The 19603-nt window shown below is 57.5% G+C and overlaps 2 protein-coding genes across 2 annotated transcripts; one reads left to right on the plus strand and one right to left on the minus strand.

Annotated features, from left to right (window-relative positions):
* Positions 1–2188: 2188 nt before the first annotated feature.
* P3H4 (prolyl 3-hydroxylase family member 4 (inactive)) lies at positions 2189–7857 on the minus strand (the record flags this gene model as incomplete). The annotated part of the gene is made up of 8 exons (XM_080712231.1): positions 2189–2211; positions 2476–2620; positions 4092–4175; positions 4734–4879; positions 6121–6249; positions 6875–7046; positions 7157–7309; positions 7408–7857. 8 exons carry the CDS (start codon positions 7855–7857, stop codon positions 2189–2191), a joined length of 1302 nt encoding a protein of 433 aa, XP_080568357.1.
* A 951-nt stretch (positions 7858–8808) lies between these two features.
* Positions 8809–15369, plus strand: FKBP10 (FKBP prolyl isomerase 10; the record flags this gene model as incomplete). The annotated part of the gene is made up of 10 exons (XM_080712404.1): positions 8809–9059; positions 11722–11867; positions 12150–12339; positions 12436–12581; positions 12932–13121; positions 13236–13381; positions 13845–14037; positions 14330–14472; positions 14691–14854; positions 15184–15369. 10 exons carry the CDS (start codon positions 8809–8811, stop codon positions 15367–15369), a joined length of 1755 nt encoding a protein of 584 aa, XP_080568530.1.
* Positions 15370–19603: the final 4234 nt, after the last annotated feature.

The raw sequence follows: 19603 nt of genomic DNA on the forward strand, positions 1-19603 counted from the left end.
CTAACCTATCAACTTATATAACATCTATTGTTTACCGCCTGCCTCTCCCAAAACACAAGCTCTGCCAGGACAGGGTGCTTGGCCTGCTTTGCCTGTGATTGTACGCCCGGCACCTGCAGCACGTAGTAGGTACTCAATAAATGTGCACTAAATGAGTGACTGCATCCCTCTGAAAACACACTCGTGCACACATGCACTTACAGCCCCCTTTGCAGACACAGGCCCACAGCCACCCATGAGCCGGCCACGGGCATCCTGGGTCCTGTACATGCAGGTACACACTCGCGCCGGACCTGCACCTCCACACACACTCAAGCGCACCCACCTTCCGGCTCTGGCCCACGGGCACTTTCAGACCCACACCCAGCCGTCCAGATTCCAAAGCTCATGCTCACAGCAGTGCACATCTGGGCAAACATGCTCCAGCACATCACAGGGCCCGCTCCCTGCCATCTTTGGTGCCAGCCCTGCAGGGCAGCCCTTCCCAGAGTAGAGGCGGGTCCTCCCTGGACGCTGACAGCACAGCAGCTTGGAAAGGGTGGGGTGGGTAGGGCCACCTGACACCTGAGAGCCGTCAGGAAAGGCCACCTCTGCAGACCCACCTGTGGCAGGGAGGAGGAAGGGCAGGGAAAAGAGAGGTCATCAAGCCCTAGGCCAAGACCCAGCCCTTGATCCAGAGGCCGACAGCCTTGGGCCTTTCCACCCTCATGTGGACCAAAGTCTAGGGCAGGGTTTGGAGTGTGGGCAGGGCCAAAGCAGCTGGTCATCTGGCACCTGGGGGGCAGGTGTGGCAGTGAGAACTCAGCTTCCCAAAGTCAGCCCCACCCTCTGGTAGGAAGAGGCCCCTGTCCCTCTGCCCCCTGGAGCCTAGCAACAGTGGGGGGGGGGTGCTGGAGAGCTGGTCAGAACTGTTACCTGGCATCAGGCTTGGTGGTGCACGCTTGTAATCTCCAAGCTTGTGAGGCTGAGAGAAGGAGAATTGGGCAGGTTCAAAGCTAGCCTCAGCTACTTAGTGAGGCTCTCAGCAACTTAGTGAGACCCTGTTTCCAAATAAAATATAAAATAGGTCTGGGGGTATTTCCCAGAGGTAGAAAGCCCCTGGGTTTCATCACCAGTACCACACACACACAAAATAAAATAGCCGGGCGTGGTGGTGCACACTTGTAATCCCAGCATTCGGGAGGCTGAGACAGGAGGATCACGGTTCACGGACAGCCTCAGCTACTTAGTGAGGCCCTCTGCAACTCAGTGAGATTTTGTTTCAAAATAAATAAAAAATAGCTCAGAGGTAGAATGCCCCTCAGTTTCATCCCCTAATCTAGAAAGAAAGAAAGAAAGAAACCCGGAACCAGCAGAGCACTATGGCACACCCCAATAATCCTAGCTATTCGGGAGGCTGAAGCAGGAGGTTTGCAAGGGGAAGGCCAGCCTCAGTAACTTCATGAGACCTTGTCTCAAGATAGAAAATAAAAAGGGCTGAGGGTATATCTCAGTAGCAGAACGCCTTTGGGTTCAATCCCTAGTACCTAGTACTGTAAAAAAAAAAAAAAAGAAAGAGAAAAAAATCTGAAATCACCATTTCCCAAGGCTCCAGGGAACACTGTGTCCTCACGCCCCCTGGTGGCCATTCCCAGATTGCGCCCTTCTTGTAGGGCTAGGCACTCCAACGCACACCCCTGTGGTGGAGGACCAGCCTGGGGCCACACTGTGTGCTGTCCTGCGGCATAGGATGAGAGGAGATGGTTGGTTGCAGAGGGAGGAGAGGACCTGTGCCCTCACAACTCAGCCCGGGTGGACTCAGGTGCCGAAATTCATTCAACAATAAAACATTTATTGTATTGAGCACCAGTCACCAGTGTGTCAAAACTCCTAGACTCTTGGTCCAGTGCTCTTTAGGTCCCACCCTCCCTCTGCAACTCGGGCTCAGACTCCGGCCAATGGCAACCTTCTCTGGGAGACTGGTCGGGCGGGGGCACTGGAACAGAGGACGAGGGAGCCCTGTTGGCCCAACCGCCAACCTGCAGCATCGCCACCATCCAGTGGAAGGGGCAGGGTGGGGTCTGAGAGCAGCGCCCACAGGTGGGGCAGGATGGGTCCGACAGCTGTGTCCATTTTAAGTCTGTAATAAATATTTCTTGCTGCTGCCCACGCTTCCTGAGCTCTTGAGAGGTACAGGGTCACCTGCTTTTCACGCCAGTTCAGGCTCTGGCTCTGAAAATAAAAAAAGAGACAGCCTTGGGGTTTGCCCCTTGCACTCCCGGCAGGTATGGGGTGCTGTCCTGGTGGTAGGAGGGGCAGGCAAGACAGAGGATCCCCGGGGACAGGTCTCAGCTGGCCCCAGCTCCAGGTCGGAAGCCCCAAGGGAGGTCCCCAGCACCCACACACATACTCCATCGTCTCTGTAGCCCAGGGGTGGGGGTGGCCCACCTGTCCCCAGCCAGCCCCCCACCCCTCCCACCAGGACCCATCACTGACCGGCCTCGGCATCGTCACCCTTGGCATCTGGCTCCTGCCACCAGTCAGCATAGAAGCCCTCCTCGTAGTCCCCGTCACCCTCAAACTCGGCATCGGACTGGGGTTCCTTGGGCTCCGGGGGTGGTTCCGTCTCTTCCACTTCCATCTAGAACAACCCAGAGTTGGGGGAGAAACCAGGTCACAGCGGGCCCAAACCCAGATGGGGTTCTTTCCTGTCCACAGGGACCTCCTGGGAGCCCCATCTCTCAGCCCCCCAAACCCTCTTTCTTCCTATCAGAAGAAGGATGGAGAAACCGGGCGTGGTGGCACATGCTTGTAATACCAGCATTTGGGAGGATAAACTAGGGAGGATCGCGGTTGGAGGACAGCCTCAGCTACTACTTAGTGAGACCCTGTTTCAAAATAAAGAATAAAAAATAGGGCTGGGGTTTAGCTCGGAGGTAGAATGCCCCGGGTTCATTCCCCAGTACTGCAAACACACACACACACACACACACACACACACACCCCTAGGGGTGGCACATGCCTATAATCCCTGTACTTGGGAGACTGAGACAGGAAGATTGCAGGTTCAAGGCCAGCCTCAGAAATTCAGCAAGACTTTCAAAAACCTAGTGAGATCCTGTTTCAAAAAAAAAAAAAAAGATTGGGGTATAGCTCCAGAATAAAATGCCAATAAAATGCCTCCCCAGAACCAAATTAATAAGTAAATAAGGACTGGGCAAGCCGGGCATGGTGGCGCACGCCTGTAATCCCAGCATTTGAGAGGCTGAGACAAGAGGATCGCAGTTTGCAACCAGCCTCAGCTACTTAGTGAGGCCCTTTGCAACTCAGTGAGACCCTGTTTCAAAATAAGAAATAATAAATATAGCTGGGCCGGGCGTGGTGGCGCACGCTTGTAATCCCCGCGCTTCGGAGGCTGAGACAGGAGGATCGCACAGGTTCGAAGCCAGCCTCAGCTACTTAGTGAGGCTTTCAGCAACTTAGTGAGACCCTGTTTCCAAATAAAATATAAAATAGGTCTGGGAGTATAGCTCGGAGGTAGAAAGCCCCTGGGTTCCAACCCCGGTACCACCAAAAAATAAAGTAAAATAAAATACACCTGGGGTTGTAGCTTGGAGGTAGAATGCTGCTGGGTTCCATTCCCAGTACCAAAAAAAAAAAAAAGGACTTGGCATGTAGAATACCTCTGGGTTCAATCCCCAGGACCAGTGTGGACCCCTGACCTAGCACACAATCCTCCAGGAGCCTGGCTAGAGGAGAGGCCTGGCTGCAGTGGACCAGGCTGCAACTAATTCTAGATCCAAGTCAGGTGGCAAGGTCGGCAGGGTGGGTCAGAGTTGGCAATGCAAGCCCTTAAGGGAGCCAGGGCACACAGCAAGGGCTGCCTGGAGGAGGTGCCATCTGAGCTGGCCCTGGAGGAAGCAGGCCTGGGACACATGGAGAAGGGGTCATAGATGGACACACGGGGCAGGAGAGGTGGGAGAGTGCAGGAGAGGGATGGGCTAGCCTCACCCGCTTCATGCTTCACGGTGGTGGCTGGGGCTGAACGGTCACTCAGGGTGACCCCAGGGGGCCCCATCACAGCCCAGCCTGGAAGGGCAGGGGCCGCTCACCTCGTCATCTGACTGCAGGTACATGTGTGTAAACTCCAGCAGCTCCCGCAGCTCCGCGGTCTGGTTGTGGTACAGCCTCGCCTCCTGGGAAGAGGGAGGGACGGAGGGTGAGCCGGGCGATGGGGAGACAGGACGCCCAGGCTTTGTAGCTATTTGGAGTGCTGTGTTGGGAAGGATTCTGAGGGCTCAGGAAGAAAGAGTACCCTTATCTTTAGCAAAGTCTGCTGCTGACAAAAGAGAGCAGGGGTTGCCCCCCAGTCCTGTGCCCCTAGACTCCAAGGGGAGGAGTTTCCTCATCAGCTAGGTCTGGGGGGGGCCCCCGATACTCAGTCTGTCCCTTCCTGAACTGCTCTGTCCCTGGGGAAGAGCAAAGGCTAGCATGCGGGTGATGGGGGGGTTGCTGGCAGGAATGGTCAGGTGCCTTCCTCATCCTGGACACTGGCTAGCAAGGGAGGGAACAGCAGCCCCAACGTGCAGGTGAGGCAGCAGATTCAGAGAGGCCCGGCGACGATCACAGGACCACACAGCTGAGGGCGTGGGCTTTGAACCTCAGACTCTAACCACAGCTCACATTCATCCTTTCCCCTTTCCATCCTGCCTTCCAAGGAAGCCAGGAAGCTTTTTATCCATCATTCAGCCCACCTCCCGAGGCTGGAAGTCCTCCTCTTCCAGGCCCCAGCGAGCCCGGTGGAAGCGGTAATACACCAGGTTCTGCTGCATGACGCTGTCCCCGGGGTCGAAGAGCATGTAGCTGGCGGCGCTGCGAGCGGCCTGGCGCACGTCGTTCACTGCGGGCAGAACCGGGGAGAAGCTCTGCACGGCCCTTCGGGGACAGCCCACCCCATGCCCACCTCCCAGTGCAGCCCAGCACCCCGCTTCCCAGCTGCCCCCTAGAGTGTCTGCTGGGCTGCTCACCCCCCATAACAATGCAAACCAGCTTCCCACGAGCCAGTGGGACTCATTTATACCTCACGGGTTGTTGGCCCTAATTTACAGATAGGAAATCAAGGCCCCGAGAGGTCAAACTGTGCAAGTCACACCGACTGGGGCTAGAGGCCCTCCTCCTCTCTGCTCTCTGCCCCAGGAAGGGTGTCCTGGCCCTTGGTGCTAAGCCCCTCTGCACCAGCCCTGCCTCTGAGCCTTGGCCTTTCACGTTGGAGCAACCCTGGGGAAGTGTCCACTCAGCCTCAGTGGATGGCAGGATCTCTCACAAGTCAGGACAGCCACAAGTCCTGGTACTTTTTTTTTTTTTTTTTTTTTTTTCCTTTGGTACTAGAGATTGAACTCAGGGGCAGTCAACCTCTAGGCTACAGTTCCAACCTTATTTATTTATTTATTTATTTATTTATTTATTTATTGCAGTTCTAGGGTGAAGCCCAGGGGCTTTCTACCTCCGGGCTCCACTCCCAGACCTATTTTCTGTTTTATTTGGAAACAGGGTCTCACTAAGTTGCTGAGAGCCTCACTCAGTAGCCGAGGCTGGCTTTGAACCTGTGTGATCCTCCTGTCTCAGTCTCCCAAGCACTGGGATTACAAGTGTGTGCCACCATGCCCAGCTTTCTTTTTTATTTGTATTTTTTGTTGAAACAGGGTCTTGCTAAGTTGCTGAGGATGGTCTCCAACCTATGGTTCTCCTGTCTCAACCTCCCAAGAACTGAGGTTACAGGCATGCACCACCATGCCCAGCTTCTGGTACTCCTTTTTATTAATTATGGGACAGATGACCCTTTGCCCTCTATGAATCTTGGTTTCCTTATCTGAAAAAATGAGTCCAGTAACTCTAGCTACATGTTGGAGAGAGGATCAAGGGAGACGAGGGTCAGCCGCCCTTAGCGGTCACTGGGGGCCAGTCCAATGCCCAAGAGGCCCTCGTATTCTCTCCCAAGCCTGTCCTGTGTTCCTATTCAAAGCCTCCACTTCCTCAGACCACCAGGGTTCTTGCCCCATGTTACCACCACCCCTAGCCTTCCCCCTCGGATTGGGGAGGCCCCTATTATCCTCTCCTGCCCAGCCCACATGGGAGGCTCACACTTGTAGTAGGCAAATTGCAGGTAGTGGTACATGGTGGCCACGAACTTGTCCACGAAGTAGCCGCCCACGTTGGGAGTCAAATTGGCCTCGCAGTCCACCTTGCACTGCAGGGACTCTGCAAAGAGATCTGGGGGGGGGCGGCAGTGAGGAGTTGGGGTGCGTTGAACAGCTCCATCCCACTGGTGGGGAAGACTCCGAACCCCGGCTCTGAGCCGCTGTTTCCCTGTCCAGAATGGGACAACCCTGCTGTTGCAGTCACATGAGAGATTGTGAGGTGCTTGGCATATAGTTCCGACAAAGGACAGGAAGCACTTCTCACCCCAGCTCAATCCTGACCCCAAATCAAGGGGAATTATAGAAGAAGGGCAGGTAAAGCGGGTGGGCTGGACTGAAGCCCAGGCAGAGAAGCTATGGGCAGCTCCACCCGCTGGTGTGATTTCTGGCCCTCTCTGAACACACCTGCTGGACATTGCCCAGCATCTCAGCACCTGCACTGTCCTCTTCCTGGAAGGGCTGTGATTCCCCCGTACCCAGGCCCTCCTGGGATGTCAGTGCCTTGCTGCACCTGTGCAGCAGGCTGGACAGCCCCGAAGGCTGGGGGACCGTCTAATTCAAATTCACATCCTGAGCACATTAGCGGCTGCCCCGTTAAGATGCACGAAATGAGTATTTGTGTTAAGGAGCTTTTGGACGCTGGGAAGTAGGGTCCTGTGGAAGCGAGGGATGCCCGTAGCCGTCTGGGTGGAGGGTACCTGCTATGGCTGGGTAAAAGTCCTTGAAGTCCACCTGCTCGTGGGCTCCCTCGCAGCCAGCCAAACACCGAGCAAAGACGGCCAGGTATTCAGCCAGGGCCCGCTCCATGTCCTCGGTGCTGCTGCGGAAATCCCCGCTGTTGTAGAGCTTCACGGCCCGGAGGAACACGGCCTGGTGGGAAGCATGGCAGGGGGCGTCAGGGAGACCCCAACCCCTCCCCTCCTCTCCGCGCCCTACCGGGGGGTGCGGAGGCCAGCCTGCCCCCTGCCCTCCAACCCCACCTCGTAGGGCTGGGCCTCAAGGTCGGTGAGGGACTCCTCCGCCACGTCCAGCATCCCCCTGTAGTAGCTGAGATACTTGGCCGTCAGCTCGTGCTTTGGGTTTCTCTGGAGGAAGGTGTAGGCTGCGGCCACCGCCTTCTCCAGCCGGTTAGCCTGGGGCGGGGAGGGGGGTGGGGGACAGCGGGTCAGGGGGGCCGAGCCCGCAGCCCGGGGCGCGCACGTCGGGCGCAGGGCGCGGGGAGGGCGCCCACCTTGAAGAGCGCGTAGTGCAGGTACTGGTAGGGCAGGCGGCTCTGGAAGTCGCGCAGCAGCTGCCGCGGCGGGTAGGGCACCTGGAAGGCGGGCAGCGTGCGCTTGCAGCGCCGCAGGCAGGCGGCGCGCTCCAGGACCCGGCCGAAGAGCCGCAGCTCCCGCGCCCAGGCGGCCGCGCCGTCGGGGCCGGGCGCGGGCGCGGCGCCGCTGCAGCCGGCGTGGCAGAAGGCCTCGCTGTCCCGCAGCAGCCGGTGCAGCCGCAGCGCCGCCTCCAGGTAGCGCGCGCTGTCGCGCCAGCTCTCGCCCTCGTACAGCTCCAGCGCGTGGCTGTAGGCCGCGGCCAGCGGCATCAGGTCCTCGGGCGGGAAGCCGCGGAAGCTGTACTTCTCGTACTGCGCCCCCGCGCTGCCCAGCAGCAGCCACAGCAGCCCCCACGCCGCCCGCGCCATGCCCGCCGCGCCCCTGCTGCCGGGCCTGAGCGCCCGCCCCGCGGAGCCCGGCGCGGGGCTGTGCGTGCGGGAGGGGGGGGGGTCCTGGGTCGCGGCCCCCCTCTTCCTCGGAGCGTCGGAGAGTGTCCCGAGGCCGCGACGCTGGCGCCGCCCCCGGCTCTTCGGGTGTTCCCGTTGGCAGATGGTGGGTGGGAGGGGTAGCCCGAGGAGCCCCTCCCTCCCCGCGCAGACAGCGCCCCCCCTTAAGACCTGGAAGCCGAGCGAGGTGCCCCTCCCCCTGCAACGGGTCTCCCCACCCGGCGCCGCCGTCACCCCTGGTGCACCCCGCACGCCTCCCGCGCCACGGAGTCCTTACAGGCTGGCCTTTTCGGGGGCCAAAGCTGCCCTTTTTTTCCGTGGAGAAGCTCCCTTGCAGGACAGTTGGGGTGGGGGGAGCGCTGAGACACCCCTCAGGCTCCGGGGCCCCAACCATCCACCTGGAGAGGTCTGAATCTGGGGGTGTTGACAACAGTTAGCATTGCCACAGCCCCGGCTTTAGGACCCGGGGGCTCGGGGAAAAGGACGCTCAACTTTTTTTTTTTTTTTTGGGAGTCCACTCTTCTGACTTCTCATCTTTCCCGAACCTCCCTCCCGGGGCCAGGCCGGGAGTCTCAGCCGCGAGTGGAGGTCGGGGGAGGGGACCCAGAGTTCTTTGTGGCGCATTCCTGGGCCTCAACTCGCAGCCTCGCCCCCTCCTCCTCCTTGCCCACCAGCACCAGCACCAGCACCCCGCCCGCCCCGCCGGCCCAGCCACCCAGCCCCCATTCCACGTGGACCAGCCAGGGCGGGGGTGGGGACGAGGACAGGAAGGGGGGGAGCCAGCGCCGGGAGCCGGGGGAAGGAGGCAGTGGCCGCGGCTCCTCGGCTGCCCGCTTGGCCCTCGCTGCCCGCCGCTCACAGTGCCTGGGCACCATGCTCGCCGCCGGGCCTCCCAGCCACACCCTCCGCCGCCCGCTGCCGCTGTGGCAGACGACGCTGCTGCTGCTCCTGCAGGCCTTGGGGAGGGGGCTGGGCCGCGCCAGCCCGGCCGGGGGCCCGCTGGAAGATGTGGTCATCGAGAGGTACCACATCCCCAGGGCCTGTCCCCGGGAAGTGCAGATGGGGGATTTCGTGCGGTACCACTACAATGGCACTTTCCAGGATGGCAAGAAGTTTGACTCAAGGTAACGGGGGTGGGTGCCCTCGGATATCCGCTTCCCGGAACCCTGGCTTCACTGGGTGGCCCACAAACCCCAAACAGCTCGGGTGTGTGGGGGTTCTCTGTCACATCCAACTCCCCAAAGATGCTCCTTGTCTCCAGTTCCAGACTTAAACTTCACAAAGAACAGGAGCGCCCCAGTCCCCCAAAGTACTTACTAGGCGAACAGAGCCATCTCCCTACCACTGCCTAGATAAAGACATGATGAGGGGTGCCCTGGCCCACAGTTGGGAGGGGTGGGCGCCTGCAGCTCGGACCCCCTGCCTTCCCCCCACCTGGCTCCCGGTCTGGTTTCTTTCATTTTCCTGTGTTTTGTGCTTTGAGGAAAGGAAATAAGCCTTTTCTGAAGCCGTGGCTGCGGGGTGGGGATAGAGCAGGGTGGGCATTATAATAAGACAGTGGGGTGGATCTGCGGGTAGGGCCGCTGGCCTGTCTGTCCACGTGTCACTGGTCAGACGTGCCACCCTGGGCACCTCGGAGGCTATTCAGGCCTCCCTCTCCGGGCCTCCTGGAACCCCACCTCCTCCATTTTAGCTCTCCCAGGCCAGCGCCGCTGCCCATCTTGCCAGCCTTAGGGCCCGAGGGACGGGCTTCTGATCTGACCCAGGACTTTGGTCAGCTCCGGCAAGTCCACTTTGACTGGGAAGGGGGTGGCCTGGATAAACCTTAGGTCCCATCACACATGAAGCCCATGCCACAAAGTCACCCACCCCCTTAGACCCTTACCTGAAATGCAACGCAGCCCACAGGGTATGAGTGGCCGTGACTTTGGAGGCAAGCAGTATATTGGGTAACAATCGGAACCCCAAGCCATGCAAGGTGGTGCACACTTCTAATTTGAGTACTGCAGAGGCTAGAACAGGAGTACCGCAGGTTGGAGGCCAGCCTCAGCAACTTAGATCCTGTTTTCTTTTTTCTGTGTGCGTGGTACCGGGAATTGAACTCAGGGGCATTCTACCTCTGAGTTACACCCCCTGCTCTATTTTTTTTTTATTCTTTTTATTTATTTATTTATTTTTGCGGGCCTGGGGATGGAACCCAGGGGCATTCGACCTCCGAGCTACACCCCCTGCCCTATTTTTTATTCTTTATTTTGAAACCCGGTCTCACTGAGTTGCAGAGAGCCTCACTAGGTAGCTGAGGCTGTCCGCCATCCTCGGGTCTCAGCCTCCTGAATGCTGGGATTACAGGCGTGCGCCACCACGCCCGGCTAGTTTATTCTTTATTTTGAAACAGGGTCTCACTGAGTTGCAGAGGTCCTCATTAAGTAGCTGAGGCTGATTTCGAACCTGCAATCCTCCTGTCTCAGCCTCCCAAATGCTGGGATTACAAGTGTGCGCCACCATGCCCGGCGACCTCCTGCCCTTTTTAATTTTATTTTGGGACAGGGTCCCACTAAGTTCCTGTGCACTTGTCTCAACCCTGCAATGCTCCTGTCTCAGTCTCCCAAGTACTGAGATTACAGACAGCTGCTGGAGGCGAGCGAGCCGTCTTCTTAGGCTCTTATCCCTTTTCCTAACTCCAAGTCCTCACAACTTTCTTACCCCTATGTCATCCTTCCCAATCCAGACCTTAGATCCAGGCTCCTGCCTTCGCTGCTGCTGCTGCTCCTCTTCCTCCTCCTCCTCCTCCTCCTCCTCCTCCACGTTCTTCTTGTAGTACTGCAAATTGAACCTTGGTGTATTCTACCTCTGAGCCACACTCTCAGCCCTCTTTTATTTTTTTTAAATTTGGAAACAGGGTCTCACTAAGTTGCCAAGGCTGGCTTTGAACTTGTGACCTCCTGTCTCAGCCTCCCAAGTACTGGAATTACAAGCGTGTGCCTCTACACCTGGCCATGGCAATCCTTTTCCTTCCTTCCTTCCTTCCTTCTTTCCTTCCTCTTTCTTTCTTCCTTTCTCTTTCTTTCTTTCTTTCTTTCATTTTTTTTTCAGTACTGGGGATGGAACCCAGGGATATTCTACCTCAAGGCTATACCCTCAGCTCTATTTTTTATTCTTTATTTTATTTATATATAGAGATATAGAATAGATATAGATATATTCATATTTGGTACTGAGGTTCGAACCCGGGGGCATTCTACCTCCCGGCTACACCCCCAGCCCTATATTTTATTCTTTATTTTGAAACAGGGTCTCAGTTGGAAAGAGCCTCACTAAGTAGCTGAGGCTGTCCTTGAACCACGATCCTCCTATCTCAGCCTCCCAAATGCTGGGATTACAAACATACGCCGCCATGCCTGGCCATGGCAATCCTAAAAAAGGCCTTTTCAGAATTTGAATCACCCCCATCTCCAGCAGCTCTGGCCTCCCCTCCCCTCCTGCAGTGGCAAAAATGGAGCTTGGAGAAAAGATGGAGCCTTGGAACTCAGCCGACCACACCTCGCCCCTTCATCCTGGGGGTGCAGGGACCTGGGGGTGCTGGCCCTGGGCTCTGCAGGGACTTCCCTGAGGTGGCGGTGTGGTCAGCCTGGGCAGGAGACCTGGGGAGGAGGTCAGGCGTGTGTGTGTGTGCGCCCGCCATGTGCAAGGAGATTGTGCCGTAGGAGAGAGCCCTGTAGCCGCGTGCAGCCTCACCTGTGCACACCTGAAGCCGCGGGGACCCATCCGTCTCCTCCTTACCCCCAGCTACGACCGCAAAACCATGGTAGCCATCGTGGTGGGCGTGGGACGCCTCATCACTGGCATGGATCGAGGCCTCATGGGCATGTGTGTCAACGAGCGGCGGCGCCTCATTGTGCCCCCCCACCTGGGCTACGGCAGCATCGGCGTGGGTGAGAAGGGGCACAGGTGTGGGGGGGCACCGGGAGGCAGAACCAGGGGCCCCAGGCTCACTTAGCCAGGAGCAGCTGGGCCAGGGTCACACTGCACAGTCTGACTCCTGGAGGCCCTGTGACCTGCCTCTGGGATGCCAGGAGGGGAAATACTGGGGTCCCGGGCGGAACCATCGCTCGGCTAAGAAGGAGGGGATCTTGGCGGGACACAGTGAGACTCTCAGACCTCAGCCCCACCCTGGGGCTGCAGCAGACATGAGCTCCTGCTGCTCCACTCCACAGCGGGGCTCATTCCCCCCGATGCCACCCTCTATTTTGATGTGGTCCTGCTGGATGTGTGGAACAAGGCTGACACGGTGCAGGTCAGCATCCTGCAGCGCCCGCCCTACTGCCCCCGCATGGTGCAGGACAGCGACTTTGTCCGCTACCACTACAACGGGACTCTGTTGGACGGTACCACCTTCGACACCAGGTAGGGGCCTGGCGGAGCCCTGGGGCACTGGGGACCGTGGAAGAGGGAGGGGCATCTCCATCTCCAACAGCACTGCGTCTCCCTACTTCTCTGCAGTTACAGCAGGGGCGGCACTTATGACACCTACGTGGGCTCTGGCTGGCTGATCAAGGGCATGGACCAGGGGCTGCTGGGCACGTGTCCTGGGGAGAGAAGGAAGATCATCATTCCTCCCTTCCTGGCCTATGGCGAGAAGGGCTATGGTAAGGGTGGGCAGGGACTTGGGAGAATTCTTTAGAAGAGGGAAAAACCAGAGCTCCGTGTGCAGTTGATCAGATCGTAGACAGTGCAAGGAGATCCGGGCAAGCAGGCAAGCAAGGATGAAATCGATTCCTCGGCGATTGTCTCGCCAAGAAGGGCTGCTTTATTCTGATTCACACAAAGGCGCAGTATGGGCTGATGGGGGCCCTGGGGAAAACCCAGCTCCGGTCTCACAGGAGCAAGGAAAGGGGCCGTGGATGGAAGGGGAGGTCTTTCTGCATGGTGCCCACGTGGGCCTTCCTGAGCCCGTTTGCTCCCCACCTGTATGGTTCAAGCCCCATCCCCTCCCCAGGGACTGTGATCCCCCCGCAGGCCTCCCTGGTCTTTCATGTCCTGCTGATCGACGTCCACAACCCGAAGGACACAGTCCAACTGGAGACGCTGGAGCTGCCTCCGGGCTGTGTCCGGAGAGCCGCCGCCGGGGACTTCATGCGCTATCACTACAACGGCTCCTTGATGGACGGCACCCTCTTTGATTCTAGGTCAGGAGAGTCCCCAGCAGGGAGAGGGGCACTGGTGAGGGGGTCATTCCAGATGCCTGGGAGGGGAGGGGTCCCTCTGACTCCCTCCCTGGCCTTCCCCGCCTTCTATTACAGCTACTCCCGAAATCACACCTACAATACCTACATCGGGAAGGGCTACATCATCCCCGGGATGGACCAGGGGCTTCAGGGCGCATGCGTAGGGGAGCGCAGGAGGATCACCATCCCCCCCCACCTCGCCTATGGGGAGAACGGGACCGGTAGGATTGTTCCCAAGCCGAGATGCCACCCAGCCCTGAACTGCCCTCTGTGGCCAGCTCCGGTCCCAGCTGTGGAGCCGCAGCCTGTGCTCTGCCCCCCATTCACAAATATACATTTGGTTATGTCTAGCCCCCATCTGATTGCCTCCTCCTGGGCAGCCCCCACTGCCCCTCCCATAGTGGAGAATGGTGGCCAACTCCAGAGTTTGGAGTCAGAGGAAACAAAGAAGCCTGGATTTGAGACCCAGCGGTCGTGGGAGCCTCAGTGACCCCACCTGTAAAATAGGACTAATCTTGTAGATTGGGCGGGTAAGATGTGGGGAGCTTGCTTTCCCTCCGCTCCCTGCACCCTCACCCCAACAGCAGTCTACTGGGGACAGACATCCTGTCCTGTCCCCATGGAGACAGACAGGCAGCCCCTCCTGGCCCCCCAGCTGATCCCCCCCCCCCAACCTGGCCTCAGGAGACAAGATCCCTGGCTCTGCCGTCCTCATCTTCCACGTGCACGTCATCGACTTCCACAACCCTACGGACCCAGTGGAAATCAAGACCCTGTCCCGGCCCACTGAGACCTGCAACGAGACCACGAAGCTTGGGGACTTTGTTCGCTATCACTACAACTGCTCCCTGCTAGATGGCACCAGGCTCTTCTCCTCGTGGGTCCAGGGCAGGGCCAGGGCTGGGCAGGTGGGTGGGCGCAGGCATAGGCAGTCCTCTAACAGCACCCCCCCACCCAACTGGGGAGTGGGAGAAACGGAGGAAGACACCCTAGGGGCAGTGGCAAGATGGCGTCTGCACCCTGGGGCTGCTTGCACTCTGCTCTGGGGGGTGCCAGTAGCGGTGGCTCTGGAATTGAGGGCTTGTCCTGGGTCTACCTCGGGGAGATAAGGGCGCCCACTGGCCCGGTACAAGGACTTGGTGCCGACCTGGGTATTTGCTGTCCCCCAGCCATGACTACGGGGCCTCCCAGGAAGCCACCCTGGGGGCCAACAAGGTGATCGAAGGCTTGGACAGGGGCCTGCAGGGCATGTGCGTGGGAGAGAGGCGGCAGCTGGTTGTGCCCCCGCACTTGGCACACGGGGAGAGCGGAGGTGAGCGGCAGAGACCTGGGGCCTGCCTGGCCCTTGATGGCTGGTGGAAGGGGTCGGGGAGGCCCTCAGGATGGTTCTGCAAACATCCCATGCCCTGTTCTCCAGACCCCAGAGGGGAAACTGAGGCTTGTAGGCTTGGGAGCACATTAGGAGGGCTGCAGAGCCAGGCCCACCTGCTGGCTGGATTGCGACCTCGCTGCCCTTCTCCCTCCCTCCAGCCCGAGGGGTCCCTGGCAGTGCTGTGCTGCTATTTGAGGTGGAGCTGGTGTCCCGGGAGGACGGGCTGCCCACAGGCTACCTGTTCGTGTGGCACAAGGATCCTCCCGCCAGCCTCTTTGAAGAAATGGACCTCAACAAAGATGGAGAGGTCCCCTCGGAGGAGGTGGGTTGGGAGCTGGCACACCCCTGCCAGGAAGTGAGCGCACAGGTGGTGCCTAGTGAGGGCTCAGCATATACCCCCCTGCCCAGACCCCGCTGCCCAGCTGAGCCAGTGCCCGTACTTCCTTGCCCTGCCTTTTCTCCCCCCCCCTGCCCACCTCCCATTTGGCTGCCCCTGGCGCCTTCCTGTGCACCAGCTATGGCTCCTCCCCTCCCCGCCTTACTGAGCTGGAGAAGCCCCAATGAGTCACAGGCACTGGGCTGAGCCAGCGCCCACCCCCCCCCCCCCCCGTGACACTCACTCCCTGCCCCCCCCACTCTCTCCTCCCGCAGTTCTCCTCCTTCATCAAGGCTCAGGTGAATGAAGGCAAGGGGCGCCTCTTGCCTGGGCAGGACCCCGAGAAAACCATAGGGGACATGTTCCAGAACCAGGACCGCAACCACGATGGCAAGATCACCGCGGAGGAGCTCAAGCTGAAGTCGGATGAGGACCAGGAGCGGGTCCACGAGGAGCTGTGAGGGCAGGGAGCCTGGGCCCAGCCGCGGACTGAGGCCCCTGTTGGGGAACAGTGGCAGTAGGACTGGCCTGCCCACCGCCCCCTCCTTCTGCTAGGATAACTCTGGGAGCCATTGAAAAAGTGTCAGCGGAGACTACGCTGGCCTCCCACCAACCCAAGGGTAGAGCCACAGCACAGACCTCTACGTCACGTTCCCTCCCAGCCCTAAAGCCCTTCTTTAGGTAGTTTGGAGACTGGAGTTGGGGTTGGCTAGCACATCCATACCTCACCAGACTCTCCAAGACTGAGTTCCTGGTTTTTTTCCCCAAACTCGCCCTTTATTTGTACTTTCCCTCACCGCGCCATTCCTGTGTCAAGGCAGCTCCCCACCAGCATGAATCAGAGCTGGGGAGACGCACACACACACACCTGGTTCCTAGGGAAGGGGCTCCGGGCGCATCTGTCCATCCAGCATCCGCCCACTGGCCCCTCCAGCTTCCTAGCTCACCTCCTCAGAAGCTGGCGGCCAGGGCCAGGGCCAGGGCGGAGCTTTGTGAAGCTTCCATCCCCACAGAAGCCCCTTTCTCAAAGGAGCCAAAGAAAAGGAAAAGGCTGTGCTTGAGGAAACCGGCGTGGATGGGCTTTGGAAACCTTTGCGTTTGGTGCTAATATGGAGCTGAGGGGTGGGAGGAAGGCTCTGCCCACTCAGAGGGCTGACCTGGTGCCTGATGCCTTTCTCCCTTGTGTCAAATAAAAGGCTAAACGAAAGGCCTCGGGGCAGTGTTCTGGGGACCTGTGGGGAGAGGGCTTTTTACCCAAAGACAGACAGGCGGGAAGAGAAGACACAGGTGGTGCCTGCAGACAGTGCCGCAGGTGGGCTGGCCCTCCCAGGTTCCTGCCCCCCTTAGGCATAACTGGGAGGTCTCATTGTGGAAAATGGGGGCTCTGGGCCGCTGAGGGTGGGTGTCCAGAAAGGAGCGGGGCCCGCAAGGGCTGCGTGGGAGATGTTTCCTTTGTCCCTGTTGAATGGGAAAGACAGAGTCCCTGACCTCAGACACAGCTGGCAAAGCTCAAGGACTAATCGAACCACAAAGATGGATCACACTTTTCCATGCGGATTCGTTCTCATACTGTGATAGCCGTACCTCTCCCTGCTCCCGGGCCACCATTACCACCCGCCCGATTTTCTCCTTGCCAGAGAAAGGGAACTGAGTTCAGATCTCAACTCTGGGAGTTGCTTCAGATGCCACCAAGGCCATCTGTCCTCACCCATCTGCCTGAGCCGGCCACTGTGATGGGATGACCTGAGACAAGAGAGAACAGGATGGGGCCAGACTCACATCCAAACCACCTCCATAAGCAGCTCCCTGCCGGTGCGATAGCTCAGTCTGGAATGGCCCCCGAAGGCCCACATGGTAAAGGGTTGGTCCCTAGCTCATGGCACCAACCCTAAGCCCTAGGAGGTGAGGCCTACAGGAGGTTTTAAGTCACTGCGGCTGTGCCCTTGAAGGGGACCGTGGGACTGAAGTCAGATGAGGTGAAGTCTCTCTCATACATGACCACCATGAGGTGAACAGGCCCCCTGTATGTGACACCTGCCATGATTGTACTGTGCTGCTATAGGTTCAAAGCAATGAGGTCAATCTCTCATAGACGCTTCCAAAACTGAGCTAAAACACACTTTTCCTCTTTTTAAATTGATTATCTCTGGTATTTTGTTACAGTAACTGAAAGCTAACACACCCAGGATCTTGAGAGCTATGATTGTGACCCAAGGCCAGTGACTGACAATTCCTGGTCCCAGAGCATCCAGGAAGCTCCTGAGGCCTGACAGCGATTACTGGCACAGACTCAGAGGTTAACCCTGACCCCCAAGTCCTAGCAGGATGGCCCTAAACTGAAGGAGAGCAGTGCAGCTGGATGCAGAAGAAAACATATGGGCTTTGGACAGAAATAGTCAAATCCCAGCTGTGGTTCCTGGCTATGGAGTTGGGGCAAGTTATCCGTCTTGTCTGAGCATCTACAACAGGAAGGGAGTCCATCTGCTTGTGGGGTCACTGTGAGGCCTGGACAGCAGCTGGCACACAGCAGGCACTGAATAGCCTGTGTGTTACCTTCCCTTTAGCCTTCAGATCTGTAGGTAAGCCGGGCATGGTGGCGCACGCTTGTCATCCTCGCACTTGGGAGGCAGAGACAGGAGGATTGAGCAGGTTCGAAGCCAGCCGCGCTGACTTATGAGACCCTGTTTCCAAATAAAAATATAAAAAATAGCCGGGCCTGGTGGCGCACGCTTGTAATACCCGTGCTTGGGAGGCGGAGACAGGAAGATCACGCAGGTTCGAAGCCAGCCACGCGTGCTGGCTTAGGAGACCCTGTTTCCAAATAAAAAGTATAAAAATAGGTATCTGGGAGTGTAACCCAGAGGTAGAAAGGCTTCCAGGAACCCCACTACCACCAAAAAAAAAAAAAAAAAAATCTGTAGGTAAACACAAGAGCCAGCACCCTCAGCAGGAAGCTGTGCAACTTATTCTTTTCTTTTAACTAGGGATTGAACCCAAGGGCACTCCACCTCCAAGCCACACCCCAGCCCTATTTTATTTTTATTTTTTTAATTTTTTTTAATTTTTATTTTTTGGTGGTACTGGGGTTCCTGGAAGCCCTTGTACCTCGGGCTACACTCCCAGACCTATTTTATACTTTTTGAAACAGGGTCTCTTAAGCCAGCGTGGCTGGTTCGAACCTGCGCGATCCTCCTGTCTCCACCTCCCAAGCGCGGGGATTACAAGCGTGTGCCACCACGCCTGGCCTTTTATTTTGAAACAGGGTCTCACTAGGTTGATGAGAGTCTCACTACTTGCTGGGGCTGTCCTCCAACCTGCAATCCTCCTGTCTCAGCCTCCCAAGTACTGAGATTATATGCTTGTGCCACCATACCTGGTTTGTGATTCATTTTTGCTAAGTAAAGTAAGGCAAAGAAAATGCCTTGGTTTTCAAAAGGTGCCCTAGAAAGAATTCAGATAGTTTTTGACCATCCAGAGCAGTGAGAGAAGGAGAAGGGACTGTGCAGGCAGCCAGTAACACAGACAGCAGTGCAGGCCATTTCACGGTCTCCCTCAGGGCCAGTCCCAGGCCCTGTCAGGTCATCATGTGGGTGGCCCTGGACTAAAAAAAGGAAAAAGAAACCAAAGGCACCAGGGAAAAACCACACTCAAGTGAATTCCTAAAAAGGGGGCTCTTGTTGGGCATGGTGGCATATGCCTATAATCCTAGTACTTGGAAGGCAGACAGGAGGATCGCAGGTTCAAGGCCAGTCTCAGCTATTTAGGCTGTCTGCAACTTAGTGAGACCCTATTTCAAAACAAAAATAGGGCTGGGGGCATAGCTCAGAGATAGGACACCCCTGGGCTCAATCCCTGGTACCACAAAAAAAGGAGGGGGCTCTCAGATGGCCATCTTGACCCAACTCACCCCAACTGAACTTTAGATTTGACGGCTGCATGAGAATTATGTCAACTAACTGGGCATGGTGGCGCACATTTGTAAACCCAGTACTTGGGAGGCTAAGGCAGGAGCATCATGGGTTTGAGGACAGCCTCGGCAAGCAGTAAGAAACAGGGTCTCATCAACCTAGTGAGACCCTGTTCCAGAATAAAAATAAAATAGGGCTAGGGGTGTAGCTTGGAGGTGGAGTGCCCCTGCGTTCAATCCTCAGTACCACACACACAAAAAAAGAATCATGTCAACTCCTTGGGGCCAGCATCATACCTGCCTAATCCCTCACACCACCCTGATCAGCACCCACATGTTTAGACTACCCTCAGCCGGGCTCCAGCACTAACTCACGATGGTTCTCAAACTTTGTTCCATGGAGGTGCAGGGGCTTCTCAGAGGTGCCTCTAGGAGTTTCTGATTTTGCCCCTCTACCCACACCCTGAATTAAAACAGCTCTGTCCCTTCAGTTTTTAATTTCCATGTTTCATACATTAAATCTGTACAGCTTCCCGTGTACTTAAAAATATTTTAAAAACCCTTGGACCAGATATTCCAAAGAGCCCTAACATGCTGTGGTCCACGGTTCACTGGGAACCACACTTGCTGCCTTCCTACCCGGCAGGGCCTCCCGCGAGCCTCTGGTGAACAGGAGGAAGTGATGCCACGGGGGCAGGGTGGGCATGGCTGCTCCGGGCTTGCCCCCGGAGGAGCCTCGGGGGAGTCCCCTCCTCACTGCGACCCGCAGGGCCCGCCGCGCCCGCGCC

This window comes from Muscardinus avellanarius (assembly GCF_963383645.1).
Source record: "Muscardinus avellanarius genome assembly, chromosome: 16".
In the NCBI taxonomy this organism is placed as follows: Eukaryota; Metazoa; Chordata; class Mammalia; order Rodentia; family Gliridae; genus Muscardinus; species Muscardinus avellanarius.